We start from the raw sequence: 18,350 nt of genomic DNA on the forward strand, positions 1-18,350 counted from the left end.
AGATTTAATTTAGCATGAACAATAAAGTCAGCATGGCAGTTATTAATTATTTTATTCAGAATGTAGAGCCTCTCGCCTTTCGTCCTCACTTGCCCACAGGAATGTTTTGAATGGACTTTAACCCTCACTCTCTATCTATCTATCTATCTATCTATCTATCTATCTATCTATCTATCTATCTATCTATCTATCTATCTATCTCTATCTCTCTCTCTCTCTCTCTCTCCACCATAAGTGCTCCCTCATCACTTTCCCTCGTTATTGTTCTGTCTGACATGATCTAATGAGCGGCTGAAGAAGGGCACACCACCCACTCTCCAGACTGATAAACACTGCTTAGTTTTGTGCAGGTTGTGTTGGCCATTCACATTTCACTTTTAGATATCTGTTTATAATTGTGCATGGATCATTGGAGCAAGAAAACTTCCCTTTAATGATGTCAGAAGTTTTGTTTGAGTACATTTACGTGTCCTGGTTTGGATCATATTTGGGAAAGGGCGTTTACATGAGGAACCTGGTACTATATATAATTTTAGGCCTGATCATTTTAGTATCCAGTCTTCTTTTCATCTGCTTGCAGGTATGTCTTCGATTCAGGATCCTATCAGCCACTCATTTCTGTCACCTCAACAGTTGACAATGAAGGCAGCTGCTCCATCTCATCACTAGAAATAGAAAATGAGCCATAATACAGTTTACTGGCAGACTTTTCTTTTATTTCAGCATGTTAATCCTTATTTACATTATAATGTAATCTAATAAGGATAATTATTTGCCACTATATTTGCAGTTTGACTGACAAAGTGAAACTAAAGTACTAATACTTTAGTCAATGGCGCATTATGCGAGCATGGCAGAGAATGGTCAGAAACTGATGTGATGTTCACATGCTACACTATCCAGGTTTATATCAGAGACCACATGTGCTACATGTGAATGTAAATACATTCATTGGTGAAGGCTTTAATATCTGTTTCATTTAGAGCTGCATCAATCCTCAGAAACATATTCCTCAAACAGTTTTTGTTTAACTAATTTTTCAAAGTAAATGCCAGAAAATAGCTATTTCTTTATTTTCTATGAACTAAACGATTATTCTAGACAATAATCTGCACATCATTTGATAATGAAAATATTCTTTAGTCGCAGTTCTAGTTTCATTGTGTCTGTGTCTACTTTCTAGAAGTCAGTTTCACTAAGAGGTACATTTAGCAGCTTCCCATGTTTAGTCCTTCTCTCCGAGGAACTTCCTTTTCATCCTCTTCATGCTTGGCTCTTCCAGACCATTTCAAGCCATCTGGACATATCACAGTGTGTGCAGTGATACACAGCCAACTCTTTTTATATCTTTTTTTTATGTACATGACGGCAAAGCAGAGACCTCTATCGGCGAGGGGAGAAAAAAATAGAGCATACAACAGACAAGGTGGTCAGAGCAGGGGGCAAAGACACATAGAAGAGAAGCAGGAGGAGAAACCACGACAAGGGAGGAGAGACCGTTCCGATCCGTTGCCTGGCAACAAAGCATCATTCAGCATGATGGTGTTGGGGGGGATAAAAAGGAAAAGGGGACGTGAAAAGGAATAGATTGAAGGGGGTTTGGTAGATGCTCACCATGAGGAGAAGGGGAGGCAAATCATTATTAGTGTTGAGCCATCACATGTTACATAATTATTTATACACACAGCATATTACTTTAACAGAGCAGTCATACTTCAGTCACACCAAGTTCAGATATTATTGTCAGTATTGGCTCCACTGTACCTGCCAAATAACAAACTTCTATAACAAACTGACCAGTCGCTCAAATGAATCTATTGACTCGTCTGATAAGTTTTATTTAAGTTGGCTAGCCATCACCTAAATCTCCTTCAACTCCCTGCAAAAAAGTCAGGAAGTGTACAGTATTTACAAAAATGAGCAACCATTTCTCTAAGTTGTATGTACTTACAGGGGATACATTCTGTTCTCACTCTTCTATTACAATTAACAATCCAATTTCGTTCACATGATGTGTCTTCTCCAATTCTGTAGAAGAGAGAAGAGAGTCAACGCGAGAGACAGATAATTGGGGACGATAAGTAGATGGTGGCAGATGCGAAAAAAGAAAAAATATAGCAGAAATCTTTTTTTTACAGTGAAGTGAATTGGAGTAATCATTGCAACAACTTCATTGATTATCGATGATTAAGAATTGTGGAGACGGTGGTAATAAATCTAGATGGGAAGACGGCTGAGGACAGATGTGTTTGTGGGACTCATGCTGCTGTTGTCACATGGAGCTGATGTGTCCGCCTTGGTTCCTCTTTTTCGTCCGTGATGATAGTCAGTTCTAATGTATTTATGACCTGCTTATTACTGTCCTCCTCAGGTCATGGTTTGTCACATGTCTAATTTTAACATGTCTGTCTCTCTTCTTGTGTCTCTCTGTCTCCTTCTCAGCTAATTTCCAGTGACGCAGATGGGGCCATTCAGAGGGCAGGGCGCTTCAGGGTGGAGAATGGCTCGTCGGATGAGGTCAATACAATATAATACAGTTTTCTGCACACATGCATCCCCACCAATCCACTCAGCCTTACATCTTACCCTCATTAACCTCTGTAAATTGACAAATTATCTGAAATGATGGTAATAATAGTTTTAAGGCCATAGAGTTGCTTTATCCTGAAACCCCTAAAAATGGTGATGGTCAGACATCTATAGATAAAGTCACATTATTATTAAATTACACTTTGGGATATATTTGATGAGAGTTGGATTAGAAGATCCGTATAATTCTCCTGTTTGTATTGTAAATACGAACCTGCGTCCAAGAGATTAGCTTAGTTTTAGTAAAGATTTTGGTAGGAAAATTGTGCTGGGGCCACACAATATTCATACAAGAAAATTTGATGATGCAATCCATACATTCAATAGATATAACACATTGAACCATACTTTCACAACCAATAAACTGTGTGTGAGTTAGAGAGGAAAGACACTGGGATTGCTTTGACTAATGTAACACCAACAGCGGTGATGACAAAGTTCCAGCTGAATAATGACATTTAAATCACACGATAATGATCTGACGACATGTTGCAACTATTGCTCTCAAGGTGTCAGGAAAAGGAGTGCATAACGAAGGAGCTGGAAGGCAGATTTAACCTTCTGAAAAGAGACACGCTAGCTGCTGGCTAACACCTGCCTGCTCATATTTATCTAACACACACAAGAGTTTTATTGAGTTTCTCAACATGCTGAATTATTCTTTGTGCAGCTTCCATTATGAACAATAGTTGCTTTTTGAGGTGTTGACTGGTTAAAGCGGATAGGAAAGAACATGGACCAATGATCTGTTATGTATTGCATTTGTTTTTATCTGACTTTTCTCCCGTTGTTGAGCAACATGGTAAATACAGGATACTTTTTCTGGTGGGTAAAATGTATTCAAATGAAGCAATCTGAGACATTTGGTGGGGGATAGAAGCGTTGAACAAGGTCACAATTTGATAAAGTTGTGAACCACTGTCTTGTTAGACGAGTTGCTTTACTTTCTAGAAATATGTCAACAGACAAAATGAAAAATCATGGTTTTGGATATTGTGCCTATGGCTTTAAAAAATATGAATTTATCTGGAAAAAATAAATATCTAAAAAAGGTATAGAGTATGTATGTATTATGGCTGGTTGGAAGACACTTAACTTTTATTTTCTGTTTTATAAATGCACCAATATGGGTATCTGCCCCAGACACTGTGACCATGCTTTGGTCATATCTGATTTCCTGACCTAAGTATTCTAATCGTTACTTCTGCATTGTGTAACAGAGGAAACTGCTGTTACTCAAGCTGTGTCCAGCATGATGACAATGTGGTGTGTGTGTGTGTGTGTGTGTGTGTGTGTGTGTGTGTGTGTGTGTGTGTGTGTGTGTGTGTGTGTTACACATAGGCCTTGGACTACACGCCAGGAACCTGGAGGAGAACCGATGTCCATCTGGAGAATCCAGAGTACCACACCAGATGGTTCTTTAAATACTTTCTGGGAAAAGGTCAGTGCTGCTCTGTTATGTTAAAAAAAAAAAAAAAAAAAAAAAAAAAAGTAGAGAGAGAGACATAGTTAATGTGAGGGAGAGCCTATGAGCTGCAGCAATAAAACATCCTCTGAATTTCTTCCCTGGTCCACAGGACACTCCTTATCTTATGAAGTCAGCCTTGTCCTCACGCTGCACTGCTCTTCATTCAAGGCCAAAACATGTTAGCATCCAGCCATATCCCCACTGAGAGTCTCAACCACACTCTAATCCCATGCACCACCCAGGGAGGAAGCCCTAAGAGCACACACAGCCTCACCACCACCACCAGACAAAGCTTGCCTTCAGCAGATAACGCAATTTAGATCAGACTGTTGGCGTCTGAAATGAGCCCGTTGCTCTGCAGCAGGCATGCAGGAGCCATTCACGAAAACGGCCCCTGCTAATAAATTAGAAGTGGTCACCTGCTCCTTCACCTTTCTGACCATCATCATCTCGCCATCCTAATTAGCACCCTGCCTGTTCTCAGGCTCTTTGCAACAAAAGATCATTGCTCTGGTTTCTTTATCATGATTCGAATCAGTAGGAATCAGTAGGAAAGGACAGAGCCAGGGGTTGATGGAAATATTTGTAAAAGGAAAGTTGGATGGCAAGAAAACGACTTTTTCCTCCTGCCAGGGTCTAATCATGGTATGGCATGGGCAGTTTAAAATGATCCACGTCTCCAGAAAGTTGGCTCGACCTGTTTGGACTGCAGCTGAGCCATCTGTGTCTCACAGCCTGAGCTGAGCTGATTGCATCGTACAACACAACACATCATGAACTCAAGGCCAATTATCCTACCGCTAGCACTTCCTGTTTAATGAAGCATCCAATACTAGGAAGTGAATTCGCAATTCCTCGAAGATTAGCTGAAACGTAGTAAAATGGTTTGGCCCTCGTTTGTTTCCCTGTTGTCTTGCTTCAGGTATGCAGACAATTCCTGATTGATCAACGTGCTTTCTTCTCACACAGAGAAAATACCAAGCTGTCTAAACTAATAAGTATAATATTGCAACCCAACCTTGCAAAGTCACCTCACCTGAAGCATAAAAACATGGTTGATGAAGAATAAAGAGAGCTAACAAAAAATAATGATAGAGAGAGAAAATTATATTGTCGAATAAAGAAAGAGGAAAAGAAAGCTTCAGAGGAGGACAAAGACAGAAATGCAGGCAGAGATCCTGTGTCTAATTGGGTTTGGAGGTCTGTTTAGCATTGTTTCTGAAGATGTTGCCCTGTCAACCGAGGAAGCAGAGGCATGAATGTGTGACTCTGCTGTGGGGATCTTTGTCTGTGCCTATGGAGGAGGGATGAATGAAAGGAAGACAGAAAATAATGAAAGAATAGGTAGGAACAAAGACAAAATGCAGAGAAAGACAGGTCAAGCTAGGAAACGGATAAAAGGGAGTGTGGAATACCTAAGAGAAAAAATATGTTACCTAAGTTAAACAAAACATTTAGTTCTACAATCACTCCTGTTTGTGTGTATGTATAGTTTGATCTGTATATTATCTCTTTCTCCACAGTCCACCAGAACTATGTGGGTACAGATGCAGAGAAGAATCCCTTCTACCTGTCAGTCGTCCTCTCAGACCAGAACAACCAGCGGGTTCCTCAGTACAGAGCCATCCTCTGGAGAAAATCGGTGAGTTCATCAACTGCACACCTCACAGCGGTGGGGGAACAAGTACGCGTAGTGCTCATAGTAACCGTAACTTATGTAAAGGTTCCCTGTGAGGTTTTGTTTGTTTATCTTCTGCACATGCACAAGGACACACATGCAAATAGGCAAGGAAATAACAGGACCGCTAGCCAGTAAACATGGATGTGAACAATGCAGGATTAGGAACCGGTTTTGCAACTGTGTTAGTATCATGAACCTCCAAAAGGTCACAATTTAAACATGAGATTAATAAAGGTGTATAAAAAAGAGGACATTTTATTTTAATTCTACTGGCTTTTCTCTAACCTTAATTTTTAAATAATAGATAATTGTATCTATTTTTTGCCTCAAACAGTTATTTAAAGAAAACCACTCTAAGAAGTTTTTAGGGGAAATCTCTCATAAATGTAGTAAAAATTTTGGGAAAAGTGCTATATTTCCATGGTGGAAATATTCAAGTAATGTACAAGTACCTCATTACTGTACTTAATTTGCCTAGCTACTTTCTACTACTGCCTCACAGTATCCTCCCTTAACCGTAGCGGAAGGAATTGAAACTTTTGAAGATCAGATAAAGCTTAAACATGTACATTCTATCGGATTACGAGTAGATGGTACTTTTTGAGCATAACTAAATAAGAAAGACACAAAACGGCATCTTGAGGGACTATGTTTCTCAACTTCAGAGTCACTGTGTAATCGTGTGTGTGGGTTTGAGATTCATGTTCATTATTGTGTGTTTGCAGTGCTGTGACTCAGCTTCACGACCAAGATAGCTTGGATTTAATTTTTGCCTCCAGCCTTATCTGGAACCTGATTAGGGTGGTGCACCTCCGCTGCCTGATCGCATTGATTTGTCTTGTTTCTCTCAGACTCTAACTGGTACAGGATGTTGTTGTTGTTGAGCAGAACAACTTTGTTTGTCTTGAACTGCTCAGGTTTAATTTCGTCCTTTGTATTCATCCTGGCAAATGATTGAAAAATACGTTGTGAATTTCCTTTCCGTACAAGTGAGTTTGAAGGGTAATTGTTTTAAAATGAGCAAAAGCGCAACAGGTTAGAGAAAGTGATTCTTCAGAGAAAAGGCGAATGAGTTTGTAATCCCTGATCTGTGTCATTCTTGTTCGCTCAGGGCACTCTGAAGATCAGCCTCCCCTACAGCCCAACCAAAACACTATCAGTCAAGTCCATCCTAAGGTGAGAAGTACAGCCTGGAGCTCTGAGACGGCACAGTTATTCACTCTTTACATAACATGTGTGATATTTATTATTGTTGGTTATCTCATGCTGCTGCTGTGACATAAAGACGTGTATAAAAATGTGACCAACATAATATCGGTGCCTCCAATTCGCCATAATATTGACACCATGTTGTTTTGACAAAATATCAACATACCTATATGGAGATATTTTAAAAGATATACTAAGTCTCTAATAACAATTATTTTCAAATATCATTATGTCTATAAAATAGACAAAATAAATGAATAGAAACTTTTGGATAACAGCCATTAAAATTGAGTTGAAAAAAATATATATTTAGTTAATTTTGATATATGACAAAAAACAGCACATCATTATAATTGAGAAGCTGGAACCAGACAATGGTTAGCACCCCTAATTTTACTATTTTACGACCCCATTATATAAAAGTAGCACAATTGCTACTCGACTATCTTCAACATTATGTTTCCAGATGCAGATTTCGTGTGTGACAGGTAACAGGATATAACAAGATGCATGAAACAGGAGATTGGAGATTATGAATTCATCAGTCTGAGCGGTGTCAGTGCTGAAACTGTATGAGGATGAATGGTACAAGCGGGATGAGAAATCCCCTGTATCAAGTCTTGCTCATTTGTTCTGTGCAGCCCTCTGGGCTATTTGTCTTCCATCAATCCTAAACACATTGTTCTCTCTTTTATTTTTCATTGCTACTTCCTCCACTCTTTCCTTTCCTCCTCCTCCTTCCCTTACTCCCAGTGCAATGAACATGGACAGGTTTGAGAAAGGCCCCAGGGAGATCCTCAACCCGGAGATTCAGAAGGTGAGATTCAGAGCATGGGCAAGCTCTTGTGTGAAATGTAGCACCGGTCCTTTTGATGCCAGGCCGGATCAGCAACAAATCTAAACTGTATCATATCCTCAGGCTGGAGTCCTAGTCAGTGTGAATAATAATTGTTATGTCCTCTTTCATCAGGATCTGCTGGTGTTGGAAGAACAGGAGGTATGGGATGATACTGCTCTAACCATACAGTTTAGATTATTATTTTATTGGTAATGGTAGAGGTCATTTGTGTTCAGGAGAGTACTTATTTTATGCCCTTATGTTTGGTTTCCTTTTGTTAAGCTTCCCACTCACCGTCACATACCCACATATAGGATACCCACTTGATTCTTGATTGATTGTTTATCTGGTTAAAAAAAAAGAAATTGTTGGAAAATAATATTTGGTATTGTTTTAAAGCCAGCACATGAAAAGAGTTAAATATATGTCCAACTACAGTTAATAATATTAATGCATGAATAGTATATTATTTCAAGATTTTAACCCAGCTCTATTTTCGTAGGGTTCTGTCAACTTTAAATTTGGCGTCCTGTTTGCCAAAGATGGACAGCTCACAGATGACGAGATGTTTAGCAATGGTAAATTTTTCTACCTTTTTTCAGTGTCCAAAACCTATCAAAGGGTAAGTTTGACATTTTGTGAAATACGCTCTCTTGCCATAGTAAGATGGCAAGATCAATATCAATTTCAAAGAGATAAAAGATATCTCCCAAGTCAAAAGTCCCGTGTTTGTTTCAGAGACGGGGAGTGAGAGCTTCGATAAGTTTCTCACTCTGCTGGGTGATTCCATTACGCTGCAGGGATGGGCAGGTTACCGCGGAGGGCTAGACACCAAGAGTAAGAGAGCCCACAACCGCTGAATGTCAATAAATTGAGATCATTTTGAAGTAAAAGGATTTTAAATATGCCAATTCTCTTCATCATCTTCTGTTTCTGTCTCGTTTCACCTGCAGATGACACTACAGGAATTAAGTCCATCTACACAGTGTATCAGGGCCATGAGCTCATGTTCCATGTGTCCACCATGCTACCCTACTCTAAAGAGAACAAACAGCAGGTGGGTGTCTGCATGTGTAATGGTATCGGGATCCCCAGAGGATGAATTATTATGACTTAAAATCTTAGTTTCTCCAATACTTTGGTTTGTGACCAAATACCTGCAACTAATGACATTCCTGCCAACCAGTTGTATTGTGTGTTTAGTGCTAATTAACAAATGCTGGCATGCAAGTAAACATGGTAAACATTGCATATTAGCATCGTGACTTTTGCCTAGTACAGGCCGAGTATAGCCTCACAGATCTGACAGCATGGCTGTATACTCTTAGTTTAATGTTTATTTCGGGTCAGACTAGCAACATGAGAGATTTGGCTCTTTCTCTACTGTTGTTTTCTTGTCACCTTCTTTTTCTGTCGTGCAAAATGTACTCTTCTTTCACCTTCATTGCCAACTCTGCCAAAAGATTGTACCCCTCCGGTTGTGCTATACACTGGTGTTAGAGACATTGCAGAAGCTCTAATTGCACAGCAGTCACATCTCTCTGTCTTTAACAGTGCACTGATAGAAAGCCAGTAAAATGGATGTCAAATGTGCTCACTGTAGGAAGAAAAGGAGAAGAAAGGATGTTATTGCTTTACCGCAGCGCTCCATTCTGTAATGTCAATATTAGTCATTATGAATTATAAGGGCTGCTGCTTAGCAGATCTGATACATAATTGGATTTCTTCTTAAGATAAAAAAAGACAGTCTGGCGGTCAATAACAGGGAACAGTCTGTGCTCGTACTGCATTTGAGTGTGGCTGCTGGTCCGTCGCAATGAAAAGGAAAGGAAAGAATGTGATGTATTTCAGACCAGTGTTAATTCAGTTGAGTTTAATTGGTGAATTTGTAGTGTTAATTTCATCTCAAAAGTGTTGGATGCAATGAAAATCACCCTGATAATTTTTCATTTAATGTGTATAAAAATTACTGGTAATGGGGCTAAAAAAACCATTGTTAGGGTATTGCTTGAATAAAAGCTGATTAAATCAAAAGATTTTATCCTCTTTGGAGCATGATTGGACAGAGATAATGTCATAATAGCCATAGAAGTAGACACACAGGTTCATCCTCTGGGTGGCGTGAATGTGCTCATGAAGTTTCACAGAAAAGTTTAGTTTTTTGGTGTTTCTTGTGTTCAAGTGGATTCAGAGATATTAAGTAGTGACTAAAAACATGCATTTTGCATTGGATGCGCTTTGATTATCGCTTCATCCTCTGAGGACTATGCTTTCATCTGGAATACAGGTTTTATTCGTTATTAGGATACGTTGTTATGAAATTAAGAGTTGGGACAGGGTAGATTTTTTTTTGTTAGGTGGTGGATGGATATTTAAAAAATACCAAACTAAAGATGGCAAAGAAAAGTGCAGTAGATGTTCTCGATGTTGCTGCCTTTTTAAGTTTTGAGATCAAAGAGGTGAAATTATCACTACTTCTTTAGGTGTTTGTGGTGTTGAGAGCTTGAGAATTATTTGCTGTTATAATTGACACCGTCTTCCACACACACACACACACACACACACACACACACACACACACACACACACACACACACACACACACACACACACACACACACACACACACACACACTATGTCAATAGTCCCAATCATTACCCCACCATAGTCATGCAGACTCATTGACTTTAAAGCTGCCATGATTCATATTTTATGTTTTCATTGTAAATAATGCTAAAGGTATCTCTTATAATGATGAACCTACATAGAATTATTAACAAACTATATGGTTACCCTCCGCTCTACTGAGTGCTTTAGCGTCTTTCAGCTCAAAGTTTGTCCCACTTATTTGTTGTGAGTACCAACAACATCAGCAGTGACAAACAGCTGGTGGTAATTAAAGAATTTTAAAAGTGAAGTGTGTGATTGTTGCAATATAAATCAAACATCAAACTCCTTCTAGGAGTCACACCTCAGTTGGGTCTGTAACTACAGACATGATACTCATATTTTTAGATTCAGTGTGACTAACACATAAACGGCATAAAATTGTGTACAAATATACTTCCAAAAATAGGCTTAGAAATCCTAGAAAACAGACGCCCATTATAACTACCTGAGAATCATCTAGCTTCTAAGTATTTTTTAGTATCAAAGTAATCCAGTGATAGTTGTCTATACATCCATGGGTAATTTGCCAGCAGGAGCTTCTAATAGGTCATTCGGCATATATTTAGTGGTGCTTATTTACCAAAATGAAACATTGAATGCTAATTTTGCTCAGTGTCTAAATAGGCAACTGTGTGCTGACCAACTTTATAAGGTGATTATTTATAAGTGTTGTTTTGTTGAGTTTGTTGCTCAGCCCCTAAGTGATCATTAAATCAATTAATCCAGATTTAAAGACATTACCAGAGTGCTAAGGTAAAGTTGGCTTTTTTTCCCCCTCATCTCGTGTCTCTTTGGTCTGTCCTCTCTGACAGGTGGAGAGAAAGAGGCACATTGGAAATGACATTGTTACCATAGTATTCCAGGAAGGGGATGACGCATCGTCATCCTTCAAACCGTCTATGATCCGATCGCACTTCACCCGTATCCTTCACTCGGACATTGATTGTCAGAGAAATGAAGTGGTAATCAGCGATATGTTCAGAAGGGGTTCTGCTATTGAAACGACATCGCAGCAGCCCCGCATCACTGAAAATACACAGATTTCTATTGTGTCTCTGTGTCTATGATCAGTGTTTTTCCTTTACTTCGCCCTCCAGATATTTTTGCATTAGTTAGGTATAATAGCCAGAATGACAGTTACAGGTGAGTGCTTTGATTAATGCAGGGGTTTATGGTGTTCCAATCCAGACTTTGTAACGGCTGTTTTTTAATTTCTCTATCTGAAAAGAAGATAATTCTGGCTTCTTGATCCTCTTTATTGTTTGTATGATTAAAAGGAGTAGATGCCTTTACCTTACTTTACTGTGAGATGTGCTCTGCGTTATTTAAAGATATATTAGAGATGCTACATATCTGCTCTTTTTCACAGGTTGAAGATTTTCTCAGAGGAGAGTGTTCCACTGTTTGGACCCCCTCTCCCATCTCCGCCTGTATTTACTGATCACCACGAATTCAGGGACTTTTTATTAGTCAAATGTAAGAAAACAAAACAAACAAAACTGGATTAGAATATGACCCATAAATACATTATCCATATTTTCTATCCGCTCTCGCTTCATCTCTTGCAGTAATCAATGGAGAGAAAGCCACACTGGAGACGCCAACGTTTGCCCAGAAGCGTCAGCGGACCCTTGACATGTTGATCCGCTCGCTCTACCAAGACCTCATGCCTGACCTGCACAAGGTACAGCTGCACTGTCGTCTGCTCGACTAGTATCTTGTTCATTCTCGGATGAACATACTTTTTTTCACTCCTCCTTGTCACTTCAGTCACCGGCAGCGACTGCTGAGTTGTTTTCTGCTGTATTCCACTGCAGCCCTCGGTCTGCCTTTGCATACTGCACCACACCGACCGGATACTACTGCAATGCTGACTTTCTCAGCAGGGCTCTCTCTCCTCACATCACTTTTGTTCCTATTTCGCTTGTTTTTTTCGCCCCTCCTCTCACTGTTGCTTCGAACACGACATTATTCTCAACGTGTTTCACTGCTGCTGTTCTTACCCCCTGCTTGGGTCACTCTCTAAGACCCCTTTCTGCTTTCTTTTTTCCCCTGTGTGTGTGTGTGTGTGTGTGTGTGTTGATGTTCCACGTTTAGGTTCCTTTTTCTCCCCAGAACATGTTAAACCGGCGGTCCTTCAGCGACGTGCTGCCTGAGTCTCCAAAGTCAGCACGCAAGAAGGAGGAGGCACGGCAGGCTGAATTTGTCAGAATAGGTCAGGTAAGGAAGTAATAAGCACACAAACACACACAAACGTTGTAATGCCAAACACCAACAGCTCTGCAGCATTAAGGCAGAAACACCCACTTGTACACACACATTTAAACCAGGATGCACACCCAGACAAAAGTAGACACACACAAACATGGACAAACACACCTACTGTGAGAGACCTAAAGCCACATGCACATGTAAACACAGATGTTGAATGGTATCATTGAGTATAACAATATTAGAACCTAACATTAAGCTATGATCTTGCTGTTCAGGAATATAGTTTTATACATGCATGCATGAAAATCATATTCCCCTTTCGTAATTACCTCAATGGTTTTAACAGAATAAATCATGTCACTTTTATTGACATAAATGGTCACCAGTAAAAAGACTGTCACCAAACAATATTTACATGCCTTTTACATATTGAAAGAGTTTTATGTCGTTGTAATTGTTCCTAAAGTTTCAATGTATGTGTAGTCCTGAGTCCTTTTTTGTGCAAAAATGCATTTTAAAGTTCATGCAAAGCCAAGGCAGTCCGAGATAGTGAGTACCCTTTAAACTAACAGTCCTTTTGATGACCTTTATAGACATGTATTTACCAGCGCTGGTGCATTTTTTCAATTTTGATACAATGATGAGCCAATTAGAAAAACTGCAATTGTATCCAAAGCAACAGAGGTCTTTAAAACGTAGCCTCTCTCATTTCAGGAAGATCTGTGACTCTTTTTTCCATCATGACATCATTTAAAAGCTGTAATTCCTGACAGACAGCTGAGCGAACTGGACACCTATTTTCAGGAGGGCCAGGGTTGAGATAATACACTGTGGAACCAGGTCTCTGAGCCACAGCTCTGTCATTACTGAGCTGATGTAATCATCATTACACCTCTGTCCTGGGTGCTGACGTAACGGCAATTATACAGGAACAAAGTCTGAAAACACAAAGAAGGAAAGAAAAACACGAAAAGAACTGTCCGTGGTGCTGAACCTAGATGACCTCTGGCTTTATGGAAGTCCTTTGTTTCAGGTTGTTAGGGGAAATATTAGACATTCTTTGCACATATGTGTGGCCTTTTGTGAATTGAAGCATATCGTGTTAAAACTCAACAAGGTCTGTTTTTTTGGTTTCAGTCTACATTGAAGATAAACACTTAGTATGTGTTTTCCACAGAACACTGTGAACCTTTTTTAAAATGAGTTCATTAAGATGGATGTGTATGCTACCGCAGATATGCTGGGTCTCATGTTTCCATCGCTTGTTATCATTTGCAAAACCTGCCTCTGCAAAAGCAGAGACATCGACATCGCGCTGGAAAGAATCAAAACAAAGGAAGGTAGACGTTTTGAGTTATTGATTATCCAGTTTTGTAGAGACGAGGCGTTTGTCCTCAACTAAACTTACTCTCTGTATTGTCGCTCATGGTGAGATGCACATTATACACAATGGTTTCTGTGGTGGTTTTGGATGCCTGATGGGTCAAAATATGTATTTTTTTTGTGGAAATTTTCTCACGGATGGCGAAGTCCATTGATCTGCCAAACCATTGTTCTGTTGGTTGAAATTGATTTCATTATCTCCACATTGCCTGTTTATGGAGATATGCAAATAGAAACGCTTGAATGTTCAGCTTGAAATGTAAATTGTCAATCTGATCAGATGGTTGTTCCCTGAGCATTTATGCAAACTGTATTCCATCTCGAGGAATTGCACCTTTTATATAATGTATTAATATACTTTGACACTGTTGCCAGTCTGCTTCTCAAGATCTTTTCCAACTCTGTGAGCTATCGTCACAGTTCTCGGTGCCTAAATACGCATGGAAACATAATTTAATATCAGAAAAATGAAATGTAAATGTAAATGAAATATAAGGAGCATAATTTAGCAAGTTCAGACCACTGCTGTCCTCCTTGTTATGCATTGATATGCATGATTCACACAAAGTGTCCATGATGTGAAGGTCTTATCCAGACATAAAATATCAAGAGCATATTTTGTTTTAAGAAGTGACCAGTTATTTGAGTGTAGGTTTAAAGTCCATGCTACCTAAAATGACCCATGTTGAGCATGCCAGTAGAAGTACATGTACTCATGCATTCTACTGAAATACAGCTTTGAGATACTTTTACTTAACTTGAATGTCTCTTTGCGTGACTTCATGCGTCTACTCCTTTACATTTCAGAGGAAAATATTATACTTTTTACTGTACTACGTTTACTTCACTCACATCTTTGAAGTAGTTAAAACTAGCTTCACCTCAACCAGCTAAAACAGCTAAATTAAAAGGTACAATGCTGGATCAGTATTAACACATTTTGCTGTTAAAATGTATTTTACATTGTTTTATTAATGCTTGTACTTAAACAAAGGATCTGAGTACTTCGTCCAGCTCTGCAAGCCAAAGACTAGAGAATTGAAAGATGTCTCTGTTGTTTAATATCTGATTTGACATTTTGTCTTTAGGCTCTGAAGCTGAAGACCATTGTGAGAGGAGATGCCCCAACTAGCCTTGTTACCACCGGCCTGTGCAGAAAAGAGGTGAGAACATTTCACTGCACTGCAATGTCTTCATCTCAACAAGTTTTTAACCTCTTACTGAATCAAACAAATATTTGAAATAGTGAAAAAAGTCTGATTCCTATTTTAAAAACAACTATGCCAAAGCAAGTGGATATTAATTCCAGTATGTGTGTCTCTGCGTGTATCTACTTGTGTGTTTGTATGTGCATGTATGCTGCAGCCATGGGAGTCCCAGTCGTTCTGCAGCACGTTCCCCTATGAGATCGTGTGTGCCGACTCCTGGGGTCAGTCTCTGCTGGCTGCCACCGACGCGGCTGGGGTCATGCTGCTTGATGGTGAGGTCATCCCTTATCGATATCTCCCCATGTCCTCTAAAATAAAGCCACCCATCCATATCCATTCAATACTGCACTCAGCAGAACGTCAAGGCCGACAGCAAATATGATGATAATAGTGATGTTGTCTTTGTTTCAGGCCCTGATCCAGCTCAGCCCAATGCTGGTGAGTGCCACCTAACAGTACATTACTTTTTTTTTTTTTTTCTTCTTTCAATCTCATGACATATTCTTTTTATCCTGATGTATGCGTTGTGTTTTCAGAGACGCAGTCTGTGCCCCCAGTCCAGGTGTTTGACAAAACCATGGTGGTGAAGCAGCTGCACGTTCTCGAGCCTCAGGACCTGCTTATCACCAGGGCTGACAAAGGTGAGCTTAGACCACAACACATCCTCCCTGCAGGGCATCAGGGACTACTTCCCCCCCCCTTGAACCATCCTTTGTCATCCCCTCATTCATTCTTCATTTCAACAGTATTTACAGTTCATCTTCTTTCTTATTATTCCCATCCCTCTCTCTTATGTCATCTCTGTCATCTCTCGCTGTGAACTTGAGTACGAACTTACCCTTTCCACCTCCGCTGGCCCAGTGAACACATTGATCTCTGGCTGTGTTCTAAGGGAGCTGACCTATAGAGAACCATAGCCCGTTGAGGATATGTGTATGTGTATGCAAAAGAGTGTGTTTCTGTTTGTCCTGCAGGATTTGATTGACTGAGAAAGAAGAAGGCTGTAAATGGACATGCAGAGAGACACATATCAAATTAAAAAAACATGCATGATAAAACACATAAAGTATGTACAAGAAATCGCTGTGTATTAACAAACAGCTGTAGGATTTCCCTTGTGTTCGCCTCAAGCAGAAAAGCATGTAATTAATTACCCTGCAGATGATTAGCTAACCCTAATATTTACAAACAGGGTTGACTTGGTTTTGATGGCGATTATGTGATGTCAGCGCAAACATTTGTCACGACTGTGTGTGGGCTTTGATTAAGCTTCAGAAAGAGCACGAGTCTTAAGAAGCCTTCTCGTAATCCTCCTGCAGCCAGCACAACACCATTGTCTGACCGTGGGAGGATGCTTAAAAAAGACGTGGCAAATTAAGAGTAACCCTCATGCAAAAACAGAAGTGGCTTTTGTTTTCGTTTCCAGGGAAGGACGCTCGGCTCTACGTGTACAGACTCAGCACTCTCAAGAGAGGCCTGGAGGAGAAGCAGCTCGTCAGGAACAAGTGTGACAGCCGGGAGAATAAACTGGAGAAAACCAAAGGTAAAACGCCAGGCACGAATGTTGCACACACTGTAAATTGTTCCTTCAACAAACAAGAAAAATATTTTGAAATCTCAAAAAATGTACTTTGATTCAGCTGTTTTAAATCAGCAGTCAGGTGGCCATACGTACATTCAAACGTTTTTGTTTGTTTTTGCTTGCTGCAATCATTTCTTGCGCTCATTGTGGCCATATAGAGACCCCCTGCTAATGCACTTAGACATGTCAGCCTAAAGCAGGATGTTATGACCTTTCTGTACGTCCTTTTCGCAGTGCAAACACACAACCTTTAACCCGCTGCTGGTGTCATGCCAGCTGTCTGCGGTGGATGCATTGATCTGTGGGATGCTGCCAGGGGGACACCACCCACAGCACAGCACATGTCCAATCTAATGTCTGTCTCTCTATCTCTGAACACCCACCGTATTTCCTCCTCCTCTTTGTCCCAGGCTGTCATCTGTACTCCATCAACACCCACCACGGCTCAGAGCTGAGGATCGTGGCTGCCATCAGGAACAAACTCCTCCTCATCACCAGGAAACATCCACGGTTCGAAGGCTTGAGCGCCATCGCCCCGGCAGCAGACTCACCGGTGGAGGAGTTTCAGTACATACGGGTACGACAATCTCTACATGAGTGGATAATAAAAATGAATACATGGATTAAAAAAAATGAATGATTGAATGAATTGGATAATAGAATGATAACTCCCTTTTTAAATCAATTCTGTTTTTGTTTTTTTAGTTGTCTTTAATGCCCAAATTTGCATTCATTTACCACATTCTTCTCAAAGTCAAAGTTATATAACATCAAGTCTGAGCGCACACACATTATATTAATGATTGATGTTTAGATTCAGTGTGACTTACACTTTCTGAGGATATCATTATCTCCTATTTCAAATAAACTGAATAAATCTATGAAAATAGATTATATGGAATTTATATTGAAGTTTTAAAACAGTTCAATGCAGTGATATATATCTGCACATTCATGCAGACATTGTGAAAAGGAACTATTAACGGCTAGTTTGGCATACCTTTAATTTGTCAACAATAAGGAAATAGAAAATAATAGTATTATAAATAAAGATTGAGAAGAGAGCTTTATTACCTTTTTTCATGTTGTACTATGTCTATATGTGTTTATGTGTGTGTGTGAGCACTGATGTTATTGTGTACCATCCCTTCATCAGGAGATCTGTCTGTGTGACCCGCCGGTGGTGATGGCTCTGGTGGACGGGCCGACCGGGGAAAATGACAATATGATCTGTGTGGCCTATAAGCATCAGTTTGACCTGATCAATGAGAGCACTGGCGATGCCTATCGACTACACCATGTAGATGCCAACAGGGTGAGGCAAACGAACATGTACATACATACATACATGCAAACCTAAATGATTGTCTGATCTCAGACCAGAACGGTTAGTGGCTTTATTTACCTGCTGAATAACAGGCTGCTTTGGTGAATCAACACTTTGTCATTGACATCCATCAGCTGGGGAAAGACTGAGTACACTGGAGGATGACCAGCTGTTCTAATG

General features: G+C 39.9%; 1 protein-coding gene across 5 annotated transcripts in view; it reads left to right on the plus strand.

Annotated features, from left to right (window-relative positions):
* Positions 1-18,350, plus strand: part of garnl3 (GTPase activating Rap/RanGAP domain like 3) — a 63,086-nt gene that overhangs the window by 32,770 nt on the left and 11,966 nt on the right. For 3 of the 5 annotated variants that reach the window (XM_054612284.1, XM_054612287.1, XM_054612286.1), the window contains exons 3-23: positions 2,443-2,517; positions 3,931-4,030; positions 5,581-5,699; positions 6,850-6,914; positions 7,701-7,764; positions 7,918-7,944; positions 8,288-8,363; positions 8,524-8,622; positions 8,739-8,842; positions 11,269-11,377; positions 11,554-11,599; positions 11,826-11,932; positions 12,025-12,140; positions 12,554-12,676; positions 15,142-15,216; positions 15,419-15,533; positions 15,673-15,699; positions 15,798-15,902; positions 16,688-16,804; positions 17,254-17,420; positions 18,000-18,158. In XM_054612284.1, the coding sequence (XP_054468259.1) occupies positions 2,443-2,517; positions 3,931-4,030; positions 5,581-5,699; positions 6,850-6,914; positions 7,701-7,764; positions 7,918-7,944; positions 8,288-8,363; positions 8,524-8,622; positions 8,739-8,842; positions 11,269-11,377; positions 11,554-11,599; positions 11,826-11,932; positions 12,025-12,140; positions 12,554-12,676; positions 15,142-15,216; positions 15,419-15,533; positions 15,673-15,699; positions 15,798-15,902; positions 16,688-16,804; positions 17,254-17,420; positions 18,000-18,158 (1,995 nt within the window). The remainder of the gene's footprint in view (positions 1-2,442; positions 2,518-3,930; positions 4,031-5,580; positions 5,700-6,849; positions 6,915-7,700; positions 7,765-7,917; positions 7,945-8,287; positions 8,364-8,523; positions 8,623-8,738; positions 8,843-11,268; positions 11,378-11,553; positions 11,600-11,825; positions 11,933-12,024; positions 12,141-12,553; positions 12,677-15,141; positions 15,217-15,418; positions 15,534-15,672; positions 15,700-15,797; positions 15,903-16,687; positions 16,805-17,253; positions 17,421-17,999; positions 18,159-18,350) is intronic. The other 2 variants (XM_054612285.1, XM_054612288.1) reach the window with 1 other exon arrangement.

Source organism: Anoplopoma fimbria, chromosome 14 (assembly GCF_027596085.1).
Source record: "Anoplopoma fimbria isolate UVic2021 breed Golden Eagle Sablefish chromosome 14, Afim_UVic_2022, whole genome shotgun sequence".
Taxonomy (NCBI): domain Eukaryota; kingdom Metazoa; phylum Chordata; class Actinopteri; order Perciformes; family Anoplopomatidae; genus Anoplopoma; species Anoplopoma fimbria.